A 19,439-nucleotide genomic window follows, 5' to 3' on the forward strand; every position below is an offset into this window, starting at 1 on the left:
AATAGTATAATTTAACATTTTTACATGTACTGTACACGTAACATTTTTGAATTCATTTTATTAATACTGTAAAAGCAGGTGTGCGCAAAGGCAGGCATCCACAAGATGGGAGGCATTCGAAAGCCCGTCGTCCAAGCTCAAGGTGCATCCAGCATAACATTAGCTTTATAAAGTATCACAATAAAAACGAAGCAAACTCACCCAGATTGAAGACATTCGGCGGCTTCTTGCATCTGTGCAAACCATGCCGAGGCCACGCCGATTGCTTAGTGAAAATATTTTTATTTTCAGGAATAAAAAAACAGAACAAAAACAACCAACAACACAAACAAGCCTCTCCTAGCTTGAACATTTTTAAGGCGCAACATACAGCAGAGGCAAACGACTGTATGGCCAACAAAGTGCGGTGCATGTCAAACAACAAGAGAAGGCAGTGAACGAGGAAAGATTGCTTGCAAAATAGTTTTTTTGTGAACAAAAAGTCAAAAGGTGCATGCAAGCGTACGTATGGTCGTCGGTCTGCGCCATTGGAGTTTGAATTGGAATTTCTAAAGTGTAATTAAATTCTTAAATGATTTTTTTTTTTTCATCAGATCAGTATTTTTGGATGGGGGGGAAAAAAAATCTGTTTGAAACTCAAATTAAACCTCAGACGGCACAGAAACTTCCATATGTGCGTTTTTTAAATTTTTTTTAAATAAAGACAAACAGCGAAAAAACGCTATGAAGACAACAAATAAGGCATGTGCTGGGACTTCCCCCAGATGTGAAAATGGACACCGAATTGGCAAAAGTGTAGCAGTGCGGACGTTGCTTAAGGCAAAGCTTGGCTGTGCGTGGCTCAGTATTCACCAGGAGGCTCAAGGCACTTTTTTTCTTTTCAAGTCAGTCGCAGTGGTTTTGCTTTTTAGTCCAGGTTGAGTTCAAAGGTGGTCATGATGTCCTGCTGCATGCTCATGTCGATGCATGACATCTACCAGGAAAAAGACCAAAATACATACATTAATGGTTAAAAACGGGTATTTGAAGTACATCTGGGGTGCTTTTGGAAATGGGCTCCGAGCGCTCTTTGCCTCTCGGAACGTCCCATCTTAAAGTCGTGTTCCGTGTCAGAGTGAACACCTTGCTTAGCAGCATGACCTTTTGTGCGGCCCTTTCCAGCCCATTTCGAAAATAGAGACTGTAGTGAAGCAAAAGAAAGTTGACAGAGAGTGGACTTGAAATACAAAACAACTGTGTCTGTGGCCGTTTTCAAGGAATTCAATATCAAGCGTCACTACCAGATGCAAACTACGACAAGGTGACTGGTAACAAATACCGTGAAAAATGTAAGCAACTAAACCCTGACCAAATCGGGCTCTCTTTGCAAAAAGTTTGGACCACCCGTGATGTACGGACTACACAGATGCATTGAGAAGAACTGTAGAAAAAGAAAAGGTGCAATTGAGCTGTATCAAGCAGGGATGCTCCGATCGATCGGGCACCGGTCACGATCGGCCGATTTTCGTGAAAAATGACGTGATCGGAGCATTCGATCAAAGCCTTTTATTGCCGATCAAAACATCCGATCACCCGCAGCTCATGCTTGGCTGTCGTGAGACGAAATGGCAAAAAAGTTGATTTGTTTAATTCGCGACGACGCCCCTCCGTCCAAAAGCATATAGCTCCATTGACTCCAATTGAAACGCGCCGGCAGAAAGGCTCCCTAACGCAGCCGCGCCCCCGCTGCGAGCAGAGGAGAGCGACGCGATCGGATGTTTTGATCGGCAATAAAAGCCTTTGATCGAATATTCCGATCGCGTCATTTTTCACGAAAATCGTCCGATCATGACCGGTGCCCGATCGGAGCAGCCTTAATTAATACAGCTCAATTGCACCTTTCTTCTTCTACAATTCTTCTCATTGCCTTTGCCAAAATAGAAACCATGATTGAATTTCGATGAATTGCCCAGCCTTGCTCACCGCCTCTCGCCTGCGACGCTCCTGCTCCTTCTTTCTGGCCAGCTCTCGCGCTCGACTCATTGGGGACTGGGCGCTTCCGAGCCAGGTTTCCACGGGTGATGTCGGCTGCTCGCCGCCACCGGGGACGTGCGGTGTCGTTTCTGCCAGAAGGATGCGGCGACCCGGAGATGAAAGGTCCTCTTTGTTCGTTGGCGGATTCTTATTCAGACTGGGGTTGAAATAAACGCATAAAATTAAACAATGTTATTAAAGCAGTACTTGGTATTTGTACAGGCTAAATGTGGGGACTTGACTTCGGCGTTAAAAAAGTTAACGTTATAAGAAGAGTTTGAAGCGATTTGAGAGTTTTGTGACTGTTAACTCTTCAAAAGCAAACCCATTAAGAGGCGCGTCTATTACGAACACGTTTTTTTGCCATTCGATAACGGGAGAACCTCTTTTCCGGAACCTTCTTCAGCGCCTTCTCGCGCTCCTCCTTCTCCATGGCAGCCTTCCGGAACTGCTGGAAACTCTCTTTGGACGATTTGATGGCGGTCGGGATGATGGCCGACTGCTTCACCAGTCGTGCCCATGACTCGGCGTTTTTCAGAACTATGTCCTAAAGATTAAATCAAAACCAAAAAAAAAAAAAGGGAGTTTAACTACAATTAAAATTCCATCCATGTCATGTGCGGGGCTCCGCAGGAAACATACGCTTTTAAGATGTTTTTCTTGCGGGGTTGATTTGATGGGAGAATTGGACGACGATGACACATCTGCCACTTGACTCTCAGGGACATCTTCAGGGCATCTGGAATCTGCAAGAAAACTAGTTCAGTTTTGTTTGAGTAGTAATTATATTTTGTGTTACTTGTATTTCGAGAGAAAAATTGCATTTTGATTTTTCCTTAAATGTAAGGTGACTTGCCAGTTGTAATGTCATCTCTGGCAGGCAGCGGACTCTTCCCCAGCGGTGACAGGATGGGGGCCTAAAAACAGGCCAATATTATTAGCAATATGTCCAATAAAAAGCATGCAACTATATTTTTAGCCCACAAAAATGTTGGAAATTATATTAACTAGTTGTAGTGATTTGATGTTCTTAAAGGAGATAGTTGCTTTTTGTTTCACAAACATTGCTAAATAAAAAAAAAAACAAAAAAAAAAACACATGCCTCCAAATTTTTTTTCTGTCGATCATCCGTTTTGTTTGGACAAAAATTTAAAAAAATGTGTTTACCAATTTTACCTCAAATCCAGATGTGGCCCAGACAAGTATAGCTTCAGGGGATGCCATGAGGGACAAGTCTGTCAAATACAAAATATTTACAAAAATTGCACATAAGGTTTTAAAAACAAACAGTAAATGCATAGTACTTAAATGAAATACAACTGTACTGGATTAAAAAAAAAAAAAAAAAAAAAAAAAATTCAAGCTACTGTAAAATTACACGCAGTTCGGAAATTGAATAATTCTTTGCATATCACTGGAAGGAGGCCATCACAATGACTTGAGAATCATTGGCTTAAAACCTGCAAGTAAGTGAACGGCAATCGGTAGATGTAAGCGTCACCTGGCGGGGGCAACGTCATCCCGCCGTCACTCCCCCAATGGCATTTGGTCTTTGTTAGCTTGGAAGCAGCAAGTGGAGCAGGAGCGCGTATGTTACCAGAGCGCCCCCTGTGGGCCAGCTTGCCAGTGGCAGCCTGCAGCGTGACAAGCAGCCGGTTGGCACCCTCGCGCAGCTCAAAGCGTCAACAGCCACGGGGAGACGGTTACCTTTACACTCAGCTTTTTACATCGGCCTTTAGCGCTCTTCTGGAGTTTGGCCACTGGGAGACAAGCTAAATGTCGGGTAGAATGAACACAGAGAAGATCATTCGTTTGTGTATTCATTTGCATGTTGTGCAATCCTTTATGCCCAAAATATATGATGATGATGTTTTCAAAAGTTTTTTTCTTTTTCATATATATATATTTTTTTAATGTCCATTCAGCGACAACAGAAAAAAAGGGTCCCGGGGGGTGGCATCATCAGACAAGCTCACCAGAAGACGAGTGACCGCTGTCAGATGACGGCGAGCTGCTGCTGCTGCTGCTGCTGCAGGAAGTCGATGAAGAGCTGCTGCTGCTGCTACTACTGAGCACGGACGGGCAAATGAAGTCAGGCGACGCAGCTTGTTTGGCTGGAAACGAAACAAACAATTCAGCCGCTATCCATAACGACTGTCCAGGGCTGCCTGAAGAAAAAAACACTGGTTACTTCATATGGGCGTGTCCGTGCAAGTTGTGAGCTGAAATTCGGAAGTCATCACTGGATTGAGCAAAAGTGTGTATTTTTGCTCGTGAAAATACTTGCTGAATTCAACGTTTGATTTGTCGATTCATCGATTAACATGAATTCACCCCAATTACCACGTTAAGTTTAACACGAGAAGGTGGAAATCTCTCTCACCTGTCGCCTTCTTCCTCTTCACATCCAACAGACGTTGACAGAGCACCTCGCATCTCCCGGCATCCTTCAACGTGGCTTCCACCCGCTTCTCCATTTCCCCCCCTACGCAGCAGTCCTTCTTGCCACATTTCTTCCACCGGCGAGCCACCGCGAAGCTCTGCAGGCGCCTCCGGGCGGACGTCTTCATCTTCATCTTCTCCGAGCCGGCCGAGCGTTGCGTCGGGGCGTCGCGGGCCTTCATAACTTTCGCCAGCTTGTCAGCGGGCAGGGCATCCAAATCGAGCCTGAGCTTCTTCCCCCGGTAAGTCAGCGGCGTCGGCTCGTCCCGGAAAGCAACTCTGCGGTTGCCATGACTACACAAAACGCTGGAATCAGCACCAAAACAAACACACCCCAAAAAATTAAAAGGGTACATACAAAGCAGAAATCCTGATGTTTTTCTCCATGGTACGCTTATGTTTGGACGATTTGTGCTTGAGTCGAGCGATGTCCTTTTCTTTGGCCCTTTTCTTCTCCTTCAACTTTTTCTTGTGTTTCATCAGCGGGTCCTGAGTGAGTCTCCTCAGCTGGGCGCTCATCGCTCTCAACTACACACGCCAGAACGAAGAATGAGCAAATCATCTCACATCGGCTGAATCGTTCGCATCTCCCCAACTCACTTTTTTGGAAATTTGAAGTAATGGGGAGTTTTTTTTTTAGCATGCAAACTCTGTCACGTCAAAACAGAGGTGAGAGGATATCGGACAGACCTTCTCCTCCAAGCTGGCCAGTTGCGTGGCGACCTCCCGCGACGAGCTCTCCGTGTCGGAAGAGCTGTCACTTTCGCTCTCGGAGGAAGAGGAAGTGGCCGAGAGGGAGAGGCTTCGCACGCGCTCGCCTTTGGGCTTTTCTCGTGGACCAGGCGCCGCCGCGTCTGATTCCGCCGGCTCCCGCGGAACCTTAGCGTAACGCGCCTCGAAAACCTCCTGGTTGGTGACAAGTGGAAACGTTGAAATGATGGGTGTTTTACATTTTAAAATCAAATGTTAAAAATGCAATTGATGAGATGTGTGAGTTCCATGCGCTTAGCGGTTAGCAAAATTTGCAACACATTGCATGTTTGTGTTTTCTGGATCAAACTTTGCCAGATCGGTGGACTAACTCTTGTTAAAATGGGAGTCAGCGCACACATGCCACTACTTAAAGTGCCTTTCGTTAACCATTAAAAAAAATCATAAATAATAAAAAAGGTTCGGAGAGTGTTCTAGTAGGCTTTTCCTGACTTTTTCCTCAGCAGAAGCTTGAAGGTTTTTATGGTAAGACTACAACGTGCATACCTGCAGCTTCCGGGCCATGTAGACGACCTCGTGTGCAGGAGGGTTGTACTTGTAGCAGTTGGAGAACATCAGCCTGACGTCAGCGGCAAACTCCTTAGCAACCGCGTACTCTCGCTGATCCATCTTTTTCTGCATAAGAAAAAGGAAAAAAAGTCAAATAGACTTACCTTGTTTTCCTTTATTTTTTTTTTCCTTTTTCCTTCTCATTTCCAACCTTTGTTTTGAAAGCCAAATCTCTTATTTTGAAACCTGAATTCATTGTAAACCCTGCTTGGAAACCCTCCTTTGAATCACTAACTGGTCTTGAAACCCTAACATTGGTTTGAAACCCGAACCAAAGCACGAAATCCTCATTGAAACCATAATTTGAAACCCCAACCGTGTCCTTGCCTTGATGGTGCCCAGGTCCATCGGCTGCTCGATGATATCGTAATAGTCGTGCAGCGCCAGGGCCACGGTGTCCACGGGCGTATAAAAGGGCCAGGCATAGGCGTAGTGCCTCTTGGAGAACATCTCCTTCAAGATGGCGTCGCAGTGCCGCAGCGGCTCGGGCAGTTTGGCCCGCGTGTCCTCCAAGGGGGCGAGGTCTTTCTTCGGCACCTTGATGGGCCGTCCGCTGCCCGTCCTCGCAGACGGCGTGCATGATGCCGGCGCCTCGCTGACGCTGCTCGTTACCACTGAAAGGACGGGCTCCAGTTTTCTTGTAATACTTTTTTGGGTCTGAACGTTTAGAAGAGGAAAAAAATTAAACATAGTAAGAAGATTCCCAATTGCTAATCCCACCAGGATTTTCCAAGATTTTTTTTTTTTTTTTTTTTTTGTGATTGTCGTGGTCTAGCTTGATTTTGATCCAGAATTGTGATCGATGACATTTAAAAAACATTTTTTTTTTTAGCTCTTTTGTTTTGGACTACACTAAAATGCACACAGACTAATACTGGAGTAATCGAATTTTTAAAAAGATTGGTTTGTGACAGCCCTAGCGAAACACATGACTTCTCCACTTACACTTTCATCCATGGGAGCTGCAATTCTGGCAGGTGATACTGGGCGAGGAGCATCCGGCGGGATGACCGTCGCCGTCTGCTGGAGGACCACTTCGGACATAGCAAGTCTCGGCTTCAGTGAACCTGCTGGACAACAAGAGGCACGAATAACGTGGCACACAGACACCCTGCTGGGTTCTATGCGAAAGTCAAATGCCGGTCTTGAGTCGGTGATCTCTGTGTGAAAGAGGACCAAAGTGAATCCGCAGTCTAGTCATTTACCGCCATTGCTCTTCTTTCCTTTGGCTGCTTCCTTTGCAGCGACTTGAGAAACTTCACATTCATCTGTGGGCATTTTAGCGACTTCAAGCAGAAAAAGCTTCTCCAGCGTCTGGGCCATGAAAACGATGTCATCTCCGGGCTGAGGACAGGAAAATGTGAACACTATCAGGACCACACACAGTCCATGCGGTAAAGTATTGACAGCACTTTACTTATTATAACCTCTTTTTGAATTAATTTGTATCCTCACACATAAACAAACATCCCAGGTATGACAAGGTAAAATAAAGTGGAGGTTTCTGCAAATTCATTGGAAAACAAAATCCTTTCACTTCATGCTTTGTTTGTGCTCCGTCCTGCAACTGTGTGACCTTTACTTAGACAGGTGTCTGCCTTTCCAAATCATGTCCAATCAAGTGAATTTACCACAGGTGGACTCCAATTAGCTAATTACGCATGTCATTTTTAAATTTTACATTTGTAATAAATTAGCAAAAACGTGTAAGAACCTCTTATGCTGTTATCATGGGGTGTTTGTGTGCAGAATTTCAAGGGGAAAAGGGAATTTATTCCATTTTAGACAGAAAAAATGTGAAAAGGACAGAGGTTTTTTTCGTGCTGTTATTGAAATGCAATAAAGCGGCACCATAGCCCTGTCTAATAGGAAAGTAGTACATTGGACTCAAGAAAGTACGTTTTGTATGTCAGGGAGATCAATTTAGCCTGTGTGCGTACTGGTAACATTATCTCACCTTGTTGTACACATAGCAGTTGGTGAACATGATGTTAAAGTCTTGTACGCATTCTATTGCGTTCCAGTAATACATGTTCTGGAGTCGCCTCTTAATGGTGCCCATATCCATTGGATTCTTGATAATTGTGTAATAATCCTGGAAATGAAACAGCGAGAGGGGGCAGCATGACAGCACAACTGGACCGACGGCAGGTTGGTGAAAAAGTCGGGATGAGGACCAACTCACGGGGAGACGCAGCGCTACGGCATCTACGGGCTGGCGGAAGGGCCACGAGAACTGGTGGCGCCACAGGGCTTTGACCACCGTCTTCTCCAGGTACTGCAGCTGGTTGGTGGTGCGTCCTGGTCGCTTCGGGTTGGCCACCTCGGGCGGAGGCGGGTTCCCGCTCGCGCTGGGACTGACTTCCACGCGGGACATGGTGCCGGCCAACAGCCATTAAGAGGAGGGGTCTCGCATGCGCCTCCGCTGGGGAGTGTATTGTAATCGAATGGCATTTGGTTTAATTGACATTTTAATTTCAATGCTAATCTACTTCATTAAAAACAACAATATTGTCAGTTTAAGAAATTGTATACTTGCATGATGCAAAAGAAGACCTTAAAACATTTATGAAAAATATGGTGGAATTATGTAACACATTTTGTACATTGAGATTTTATAGTCTAATGTGTTGAATATTTTGACCTTTTAATAACAACCCCTAATGGATTTGAAATATTTGGAAAAAATGCGAAATTTTATTAACTTGAAATTCTACACATATAGCCAATACGACTTTCATTTGACTGATATGTTAGCTGCTAGCTAGTACCCAAAATGGTAGAGGTGAAGCCGCCTCTGCCATCGTATTTAGCTTTACGACTCATAATCAACGTTGTCTTTATTTAACTATCCTCTTGTAAAATCCAGTTCCCTACGTGAAGTATTTAAGTGTTGCATTTAAAACTTTAGCACTTTGGCCTCAAACCCGCGCCATGACGTCATTGTAGCATTAGCGACCTTAGCTTCAAATTTGTTTCCACGACATATCGGAGAAAGGTACACGCCAAAACGGCGATATAGAGTTACGCTCGGATCTCTCTCATCATTTGATGTCCTTAATAAACGTTATTGTAATCTTTTCGTACATTTATCCAATACCTTTAAGCGCAAGTAAGCCACTCACTTCCGGGTGATGCAAAGCAACAGCTGTCGGTTACAGGTAGACGCCGGTTTCGTTGGAGGCTGCAGTGTTTTTTCTTTCTTTCTTTACTTTTTTATGTCGACTTTCCACGATGTAAACAGATGCAAATTGAGTCAAGCTTACCGAGCAAGCGTTAACCTTACACGGTATGGGGCTCCTTGCATTCCCTCTCTATCGGTTCGTCGCTGAGCTTCAGAATTTATAGCCCGCCGCTTCTCGCTCTCGGACTGATTTGTCCAAATATTACACCGCGCTTATGCATCCCAATTTTATATTATAAAGAAAATAAAACTAACACAAAAAAAATCCAACCCACTGTGTCATGCACTGCTTTTTACATAGCGACGGGACGAAATGAAATGGAGCTGTTGCAAACAGTTTAAGAATATTTAGTATTATAGAATTAATATAGAGGTTGTCACTGTCAACGAGTGAAGGTACAAAACCCGGGGGAATGCTCCACCATGGAGCTCCGGCGGAGGTTTGCCGGATAATTGCGTTGACTAAGCGGACTCGGTGTCACGTCTAGACGCTGTCAATTTACTGCAAACTAGAGCGAGCAACTAGCCAGGGCGGGGTGATACATTCAGAGGCCAACCCACAATGGGGAAAACTCACCGCTTTACATTGTTTTCCACAAAACAAACAAATAATAAAGCAGCTTTTCCCTGCAATCGAAACAAGGCGTATAAGTGCACCGGCTTTACTATCCACCACAGACACTGAACTACACACGCGTTCACTTCCTGTTAAGAAAAACACGAACATAAGCCAGCGGTTTTGTCACAGCATTGTGTATTGATAAACCGTACGTAATACGGTTTATTAAATCAAAAACAATATCGACCCGATAATTCAATGTTTTAAAAATGAGCTCGTCTTAATTTTTGAACCGCGTAATTCCTGACCTGAACAAAGATGGCGTCCCCAGGAAGCGCACAAAAAACCTGACCTCAACCATCATGGCTGCACTACATGTCAATAGATTTATTCAGATATATCGCGTTAAAAGCACCACTGACGTTTTGAGTGTCATCAAATGAGTGATACTCACAGTTATGCCCAAACTTGTTTCTGCGGACGTTTTGCTGTTGTGTTTGTATGACGATCGATTATGCTATGTGATGTATTATCAACTCTTTGCAGTGGCCAAAGATAACCATTTCTTGTGGCCTTATTTTAATACGTAGTTAATCAAATATGAGGAGAACATGCTTAATAAAAGCTAACCAAGTAGTAAATTCACACAATTCCTAATGGCTTGATTATTTTTATTTCCGTTAGCACAACCGGCGCAGTAAGACCAAGTGCAATTATGTCACCTGTCTATGACGTATCACCGTGCGTCTGTAATTTTTATAAATACTTTATTCAAACAAGCAACTTGTTAAAGAGTGGAAAACTGATACAGTAAATAAAAGGATAGAAATTTAATTTGGATCAATAAAAATTCATTTATGATTTAATAAATTGACAATAATATAATATTAGTTGCATTGAACGAAAACTGAATAAGCATGGCCAAATAAGTAACATCAGACGTTAGTGACAGCTACCTTTGACAAAATGATACATTTCATATTCTTTCCATTTTTAAGCAATGCTAGAGATTTATAAAATGAGATAAATTACACAACGACGTGGGGAAAATGATGGTTTTGAAGCCACATTTGTAATTGTTGCTGAATAATTTAGAAAATACGGGGTGGGCGGGGGGAATCAATACCCCCTACTCATAATTCGCCAAGGGAATATATATTTTATACATATTATTATTATTAGATATTTTATTACTGAATGTCCCATTTATGTTGTGACAAAATGAGAATAAAAGCATCAAATAGTCGGGTGGACGGTCATATTTGACCATTATGAAGCCATATTTTTTTCCATAGTGTTAGTATCACAAGAGTGACAAAACTCGGTAAGTCCACAAGATGGCGCCATGGTGGTTATGTAGAATTTGACAAGCTGCTCTCCACGTGTTTTTCATGTGTGGGCCTTTCCAGAATTGCAGGACAATTTTGACGCCAACATTTTTGAAAAACTCATCCAGCTCAACAATCAACAGTTTTTTGTTTTTTTTAAAAGAGCTATTATATTTGACATGTATGTTTTGCTGTATTTGGCGCAACCCTTTTAAAGATGTTTCAGGACCTGAAAAAACACAAAGCTAACTAAATCATTTGCAATTAAATGATTGCAGTAACAGGGTTTCAAATCAGTGCTAATGTTAGAGTTTCTGCCAAAGAGCCACGTTGACTGCTATGCTAACTGGTCAGAACAAACTTAGCTATAAAATCATGATCTAAAGAAAGAGAGGCTCGATAATCTGATCTTTCTATGATAATATGAGGAACACGGTTTGGTTGTGTTGTAAGAAAAATGAAGAAAGGACTTACCATGGTTACAGCAATTAACTTGTTGATGTCATTTCTGCTGAGTCATTTGGCTCATCTTTTCTCACTTCCCTCTGTATTCAATATTTTAGAAATACGTGATAACACAAATGATTGCATAATAAGTAAGGCATTTCATCAAAATTATACCCATAAAAGCAGATTTAAAACATACTTTATCTCTTATATTTATAAGTTGCTCATCAAGTGGAAGGTATAAGAGAAAGAAACCATTTTGGGCAGTGCTCCAGTGGTAGTTGTTATATTATTAATTTAACACATTTTAGAATGTTTTAGCGAGGTGGTGCCTGTTGCTAAATGTTAGCATCAGAATGCTAGTAGTCATCATAAAAAGGCACACATGTAAAATGGAGTAGTACAGTTGTTGGACAATGAGAGCCACATGCGGTTGCTTAACGAGACACTTCTACGAGGCTTCCATCCGAAGAGTGCGGTGGGGAGGGAAGCGGAGTGGGGGTTGGGGTGGATTTGCGGCTGGGGAGGTGGGGGACACAGCTGGATCATACATTAGCCAGCGGACCCAAACAAAATGGAGTCAAACACGTCTGTCTTGTGTCAGCTGGTCTGGAAAGCATCGTGGTCTCAGCGGCTCGGAGGGTCACCACGCGTTCTGCTTCTGTGTTCTGTCCGCCGCTTATTATTATGGCAGCTAATTGTTTTGCTAACTTTATTTGATATTCCAAAATGGCCACGTTTCCTCAAGTCGCCATAAGCGAGCTTAAGATACGCCGTTGCTCAAGTGAAGTGATTAAAAACAAAAAAGTTGCTCCTACACTTTTCGCTGTTGATTGACAAACAGACAAACACGCCAATACCAAATGAAAATACTCACAAGGAACATGGAGGAGACGCCAACACCCAAAAATGGACAGAGAAGGGGTTTGCCTAACATATTGTGGAAGGTCGTTACAAAGGCAGGGACCAGCAACGGAAAAAGCTCGATCCCCACTGAGCCTCCGCTTAGTCTTAAGTACCTCTAGTAGGTCTGCTGACCTTACGCGCCTGTCCGGTGCGTCGGGGTGGAGGAGCTCAGAGAGGTTGATTCAGTTAAAACACCAGGGGGGCCCAAGTCAAAAGGGTGGGATGTATGAGGGCCACTGGGACCAAACACCTTAACTTCTGTTTTCCTTTCGTTGAAATTCAAGTTGAAGTTGAAGCTCAGTGCCATCCAGGTGTTGGTTTTTAAGCGACAAAGCTTCCTTTTCGCTAAGCGGGACATAGATCTGACTGTCGTCCGCATAGCGGTGGAAGGAAATACCATGTTTTCTTAAAGTGGAACCCAAGGGCAGCATATACAGTGAAAACACTAGAGGCCCCAAAATTGAACCCTGTGGAACACCATACAACAGTGGAGCAGAGTGGGACTCAGGGTAAACAAGGCTAACACAAAAAGTCCTGCCTGCCAAGTAGGATCGAAACCACGCTAGAGCGCTACCACTAATTCCCACCTGGTGCTGCAAACGAGCCAACAAACTATACTTTCAAAAATACTTTCAGTGGTGTTTCAAACTCAAATTTGTCCTTGCTTCTGCTCCAAACAATAGTGAAAGTTGTGGAAGAAACAGAACAAATGGAGGGCAGTTCAGGTATTGTGGGGGGAAAAAAAGGGGAAGCGTGTCTGTTATTGAAATGGAAAGACGAGCGTGAAAGTGGGTCGTGGTTGCCTTGGCGACGGTGTGGAGAGGCTCAGCGCTGCCCCTCGGGGAGAAGGGGTGAGGACGAGGTGAGGAGCTGGACATCTTGACTTTTTAGAAAAAAAAAAAGAAGAAAACTGGACCCTGATGCTTTTCCCTTGCAGGCGCGCGCGCGAGCGGCGTGTGGAAAAACCATCCCGGCGTTGTTGTTGTCCTTGACGACGGGACACCAGCAGGACCATTCGTGCTCATTGGGCTCGTTTATCGGAGTTCATTCCGCTGCCAGATGTGAGCAAACGGCGTCCTTGTCGGCGTGATGAGCAAAGCAGAGTTTTCCAGAAGCTTCCCTTCGTGTAGATAACATCCAGAGCACAAAGCAGACTCAACCACTAGCATATGTTTATATATTGTTCATGACAAGCATCTTGTAAAACCGGCAATGTTCCTTTTATAGTGAAAAAGAGAGACGTGCAATAACATTTGGATGTAGTGCGCAAGCCAGGCTGGTAGGTGTTGTGTGTTTATCTATCTATACGTCTGTCTATCTGTTCTAAGTTTCTTTTTATTCATCGAGCTTTCAATTTTATGAGTTACACATAGACAAGCATGCGTTTTCGTGCTCGTCTTGCTGATTTAGAAGGTTTTACTGCTATTTTTTTTGTACTTTTACTATATTGTGTATCTTAGCATAAATGTTAGCTGTTACTCTAGGTGTGTTCTTTGGTCTATATCATGTAGCTTAGCATTAGCGGCTTAGCTCATGTTGTGTTTTTTGTACTATACGGCATAGCTTAGCATAAGTGTTAGCTGCCATTCCAGTTGCGTTTTTCTGGAGTGCTCACCTTTCAGTGCGTCCGCAGGCTATAAATCTCACATGTGTTTTTGTGGATGACGACGTTGCCTGATCAGCTGCTGCTTCTAGGCGACCAATCGGAGTGGGTTTTTTTCTCCGGGATGGCGAGCAGACATCTGGATACGTTTAGGAGGAGCGAGCTTGGCCTCTCGTATTTGGTTTGGTGCACTCGGCGGCTGGCGTGGAAAAACAAACCCTAATGAAGTCTTGGCCCGCTCCCGTGACTCTCGCTTGGCTGCCTGGCCATGTTTTTTTTTTTTTTTTGACCACGCTTCAGTGGAAAAGATGAACGCACAACAATCAACCATTTTGTGGGATTTGTTGACATATTTTCGCAAGGCCCCGAGTCATAATTAGCATTTAAATATGTAATATTTCCTGACAATAACACCGACTTGACTTCTGTTCACTCTCATTAGCAATGTGAAAGGGACAAATGATTAGGAACAGGGGCTTTTCGGGGACACCTCTCCAGAAATTGTCCATAGTTTTTTGTTCACGGAGAAGCCAAGCGTGGGCAAAGTTTGAATTCTACAACAGACAGATGGGACAGGTCATTCCTAGAAGAGATTTTACATGTGGCGCATGTAAAACACTTAAATCATTTATTTGAACAATAAAAGAATGAATTCTCATTTTGGCGGCACGGTGGTCGACTGGTTAGCACGTCCGCCTCACAGTTCAGAGGTCGTGGGTTCGATCCCGGCTCCGGCCTCCCTGTGTGGAGTTTGCATGTTCTCCCCGTGCCTGCGTGGGTTTTCTCCGGGCACTCCGGTTTCCTCCCACATTCCAAAAACATGCATGGTAAGTTGATTGGATACTCTAAATTGCCCCTAGGTGTGATTGTGAGTGCGGATGTTTGTCTCTGTGTGCCCTGCGATTGGCTGGCAACCAGTTCAGGGTGTCCCCTGCCTACTGCCCAAAGACAGCTGGGATAGGCTCCAGCACGCCCCGCGACCCTTGTGAGGAGAAGCGGTACAGATAATGGATGGATGGATGGAATTCTCATTTTAAAAACTATTCAGGTAATATAGCTCTAATCAACCGATTGACAGTTCATTCCTACTGTACCATGAAAGTGATAACGATATCGATACAGTCTCATGAAAGAAAGTGATACAAAACATTCTGATTGTCTGCAGGATTCCTGATTTTCATAATGAGTCATCACCAAGCCGAGTATCTCCACAAAGGCGACGTCATCGACAAGACGGAGCCTGCAAGTTAGGGGGTGACGACCCCCCAAAACCTCCCCTGTGGCCAGCACCCCCTTTCAAGCCCCACCAGCTACACATGGTCTGCGGCCTATTATGAGCTCACAACAGTCCAAGCTCCAAAGACGTCATTTTAACAGCTCATTGTTCTCAACCGCACATTGGACCTCCATCCCTCCAACCTCAAGCTCTGTAGACCCCCCCACCCCGTCCAAAACAACACCACAATCATGTACGCAACATACTTTAACAATCACATCATTGTTCTTTTATTTTTCGATCAGTTGTACACATATACAATACTGTGTATGAGTACAAATATATATTTTTAGGGACGTATAAATTTGTGACTGAGTCCAGGTATTCCAAAACAAAATTTAAAATATGAATATGAATAAATATATAAAGAACCAATGATAGAAACATTTTGATTTGGTTGGTTTTAGTTTTGTTTGACTACTTGGATTCATCTGTATCGCTTTTACTGTGTACTGTGAGATTTGAAATTAAACCTTCATTCATTCACAAATAAGCCACAAGAGTATGACTAACAAGCCAAATGTCGCGTCGTCTTTAGTAGCTCCACCACCGACACGCAGGTTAGTGCGGTAGGGGTTAATTACATATGCGAGATGGATTGACCGCAGTTAATGAAAAGGCAGAATGTCACCAAGTTGATTCCTCGCTTTTTCGTGGATGACTCCGTCCATGCTGGGCAACATTTGTTTACACACTTAGCAACAAACACATGGACACAATTAGAGCCGTTACATTACATAGCCTCACACACACACACACACTATAATGATGTGTTTAAAAAAATACCGTAAACCTCGATGTGAATAGCAAAAATCGGCCACTAATTGATGCCTACGTTAATAGATGACACGCTAAATATACCCCAAACTATGATCATGTGATGATATTATTACTTCAGTCTCAATATGAAAGGTCAGCGTATCAAAACTGGCTATTTTGGGCAGCTCTCCTTCTCGACAGCCAACTCCTGATTGCCCAATACACTGAAGTAGATCATTTTGGTACATTTATTTTTATTTTTGGCTTTATAACATTTTGTACATGAAAATATAGAAAAACAAAAAAAAGATTTTTTTTTTTTTTAATACAATTTACATCCTGTTTACATTGAATGATGATGTAAAAAATAAATTCCTCATAAAATGTGATGATTGGCAATTCACAGTACTTCAACATGGCATCATAAATGTCCTCTGGCTAAATATATTCCAAAATATAATTTTATACACACAAGCACGCACATACACTCTCTTCCCTCTTTATACATGTTTACATACAAAAAGCATAAAATGAAACCCTGGTGCAAACATTCGTAAAACTGTGGGGTGGCACTTATTTTTTCAGTTTTTTTTAAACAAACCAAAAAAAAAAAAATCAATCATGTTTGTATTTAAATTTGTAAAAAAAAATAAAATAAAAGTGCTTTGCAACAAATTTGCTCATTGTATTGGTACATTTCAAATCAGTCAAAAGTAAAATGCTAATGATTTTGTTTGGAACCGCCCCCGTCAAAGAACGGTTACAATTTTGTTCGAATCATCAATTAAACTAGGCAACCACTGGCTGTGTAAGCAGTAATTATTTAGTCTTAACTTAGTTCAGTATTGGAGCTGTCTTAGCAAAAGTGGACTATATTGCATTTGCGAATTGTCTGAACGGAATTTTTACGCTACGCTTGACAAATATATCATTTACGTAAAAGGACAAAATTAACGGATGTGAAATGCTACATCGTGAAAACGTGAGCGTCACATTCAACATTTTAAAAAACTATTTACACTATTCACACACAATTACAGTACAAAGCTTATATAAAAAAAAGAACACTTATGACATTTTAGTCTCATTTTCTTTTTTTCCCAGAACAAGAAGAGAAGATTGGTACCGCTCTTTAAAAAGTCAGGTGGGGACAGTTAGCTTGATTTAGCTTAGCATTTAAGACAAACAGCTTGACTGGGTTAGACTGTGACATTAAGCAAAATCATATACATTTAAACTTGAGATTTTTGCTTTTTTTTTTTAAGTGGGGGAAAGTTTATAAAGCGAACAATGCTAATAATCCGACGTCGAGTGATGTCAACCTCTTTGTCTTATTTTGGTGAAAGTGAAGAAACAAATTATATATACATTTTTTTTTTTTTTTAAGGCGGGGAACGCTAATAAACAATGCTAATGATCCAACGCTGAGTGGTATCTTCTTGTCTCATTTTAGAGAAAAGAGAAACATCAATATAAAATATACAACATTTTTTCTTCATTTTCTTTCTTTCCCAGAATGAGACATGAAGATAGGTAGCATCTTTAAAGAGTCATGTGAGGACGGTAAGTCGAGTGTAGCATAAGAAAAATATTTGGACTTGGTCCATTTATTGAGCAGTAGGTTGAATTGAAAGGAATGGTTCATGGTTTTTTTTTTTTTTTGGTTTTTTTAAGTAGGGAAGCTAAGAATGATTATGATCTGACTCTGAGTGGTATAAGGTTTTTGTCACAGTTTGGAGAAAAAGAAGAGAGAAAACATTGAAAAAATGTACAGAGAAAGGACACTTACGAAATTTTGGCCTCATTGGCTTTCTTCCCGTTAACGAGACGAGAAGATTGGTACCACTCTGGGCGGGGGACTGTTATCCTAGCTTAACATAGAGGAAACTGTTTGGGTAATGCTAATATGTTAACAATGTTAATTATCTGACTGCCTCATTATCTGACCACCTTTTTGTCTCATTCTGCAAAAAAGAAAATCTATAAACAACACCGGTTCATCGGATAAAACAACAAACAAATATTTAGCTAGCTTAGCTTTATACTACTGTATCAAAGGCACTTGTTTACAATACGGCGAACGAGGAAAAAAACCACATATAAAACTGTTGTTTTCTCATCAGTAAGTCTTCACATTTGTTTTTCACATTGTTTGGCATTTTCAAACTTCTGTTTACATTCAAAACCAATAGCTTTCTTTACATACCACGTTGAAAACCATTTTAAAGACCAGTAGTGGTTCTTACATTACGATCACATCCTGCTTTACTGGATTAGCTTGCTAAAAACATCCTAACTTTTCCTGTTCACGCTACGTGTGGGCTAGCTTCGCAATTTAGCATCACCTATTTTTCCCGTATACTAGGGTCCAATTGGTGCTTATTTGGACAAATTTCTTTGTGAGAGTGCTACATGCTACACCCACATTGCCGAGGACTTCCTGCTCAATTCAAGGTATAGATTCTTGAAATGTTATTGAGACATGTCCACCCAATTTAACGTCCATTGTGAAGATGATGTCGGGGGCTTTTTATTTTAGGCGGGCCTTCGCAGCAACTTTTTCACCGCCCACATTGGATGTCGCAAATTATGCTTCACCAATCTTTCGAAGATACCGTGCTCTGACTGACATTTACTTGGCCGAAAACCCCCAGCGGGAGATTGTGAAAGTCTAAGCCGGATTGCACTCTGAAACGTCTGACTTGAAAGCAAAATGTCTGACTTCCCATTCGATACATATCGTGATTTCGGGTGCAATTTTTTTCACCAACTTTTTGGAGGTGCAGCATGAACTCGGAGAAGGCCGCGAGTCCCGCCTTCCCGGGGTGTCACAGCATCCCGAGTTCTTTTAGTCTTTTGGGACCCAGGCAGGAGGGCAGGGAGGGTCCGGCCCGGGTTGGTTGCATCCGCTACGCCGTGCTGCTACTGGAGCAGGGCGTGCTCTGCGTGCTTCCGATGCTGTGGCCGGCGCTGCTGTTCTCTGAGGCAGGTGGACACTTTTGTACCTCCTTGGTCATCTCTTCCGTCGCTGCCACCACAGCAGTCCCTCCTTGAAGCAACGGCGGGATGAAAAGACGAATGCAAATTTGAATTTCGTACAAATAACAACATAAAGAAAGAAAATATACAATGTAAATGACCGAAATTAGCAATAAAGTTAGCTTTAGCCAGGGAGCATGACCACTGTAGTATGCAAAGTTAGGTTTCGTGTTAGCCCGGTAAGGCACTGCTTGACACAAGCGGTGAGCATTCGTTTTAGCATGACCAATGGTTTTTCACACCTATTTTACACCCAAAAAGTTTGTGTTATTATCATCGTAATTGATACAGATCTTGGTTTGCAGGTGTTTCTTATCAAGTCAGAAGCAAACAGTAACTGACGTCAGCCAGCGAGCTTCGAATGGCGTACATTGATGCTGCTATGAAACGTAAACGTTTTCATGGCATCACCGCTGCGTGTTTGGACTGCTGGCCCGACAAAGTTTAACAAAAAGTGTAAAAAAAAAAAAAAAAAAAAAAAGCTTTGTTAAAGACTTAATGAACAAACTGTCAAACATTCAGCAAATTGAAGGCTGAAGACCTTTTATGGTGTCCAGCTGTG

The 19,439-nt window shown here is 42.5% G+C and overlaps 2 protein-coding genes and 1 long non-coding RNA gene across 17 annotated transcripts in view; 1 reads left to right on the forward strand and 2 right to left on the reverse strand.

Moving 5' to 3' along the window:
* Nucleotides 1–266: 266 nt before the first annotated feature.
* Nucleotides 267–10,192, reverse strand: brdt (bromodomain, testis-specific). 14 transcript variants are annotated; one of them, XM_086047113.1, is made up of 19 exons: nt 9,538–9,783; nt 7,962–8,201; nt 7,734–7,871; nt 6,982–7,120; nt 6,722–6,843; nt 6,104–6,433; nt 5,714–5,842; nt 5,147–5,362; nt 4,815–4,984; nt 4,398–4,750; nt 3,991–4,182; nt 3,722–3,786; nt 3,516–3,648; nt 3,182–3,249; nt 2,870–2,930; nt 2,656–2,759; nt 2,397–2,560; nt 1,963–2,170; nt 267–973 (listed from the first exon to the last, which is right to left on the reverse strand). In XM_086047113.1, the coding sequence occupies exons 2-19, from the start codon at nt 8,151–8,153 to the stop codon at nt 908–910; spliced, it is 2,850 nt and encodes a 949-aa protein (XP_085903239.1). In that variant the 5' UTR covers nt 8,154–8,201; nt 9,538–9,783; the 3' UTR covers nt 267–907. The 14 variants fall into 14 exon arrangements, with proteins under 14 accessions (XP_085903239.1, XP_085903238.1, XP_085903242.1 ...); XM_086047112.1 differs by having other exon boundaries at nt 6,722–6,846; nt 9,538–9,782; XM_086047116.1 differs by lacking the exon at nt 9,538–9,783 and adding an exon at nt 8,902–9,477 and having other exon boundaries at nt 3,191–3,249; nt 6,722–6,846.
* A 2,714-nt stretch (nt 10,193–12,906) lies between these two features.
* On the forward strand, nt 12,907–15,816 carry LOC147139131 (uncharacterized). Its single transcript, XR_015089040.1, has 3 exons — nt 12,907–13,062; nt 13,138–13,479; nt 14,969–15,816. It is a non-coding gene; the product is annotated as an uncharacterized LOC147139131 (long non-coding RNA).
* Nucleotides 15,817–16,072: 256 nt separating this feature from the next.
* tgfbr3 (transforming growth factor, beta receptor III) overlaps nt 16,073–19,439 on the reverse strand; it is a 256,137-nt gene continuing 252,770 nt past the window's right edge. For both annotated transcript variants that reach the window (XM_086047795.1, XM_086047796.1), the window contains one exon: nt 16,073–18,887. In XM_086047795.1, coding sequence (XP_085903921.1) covers nt 18,748–18,887 — 140 coding nt within the window. In that variant the 3' untranslated portion in view covers nt 16,073–18,747. The remainder of the gene's footprint in view (nt 18,888–19,439) is intronic.

Source organism: Filicampus tigris, chromosome 12 (genome assembly GCF_054856515.1).
Source record: "Filicampus tigris isolate MCC_2025a chromosome 12, RoL_Ftig_1.0, whole genome shotgun sequence".
NCBI lineage: Eukaryota > Metazoa > Chordata > Actinopteri > Syngnathiformes > Syngnathidae > Filicampus > Filicampus tigris.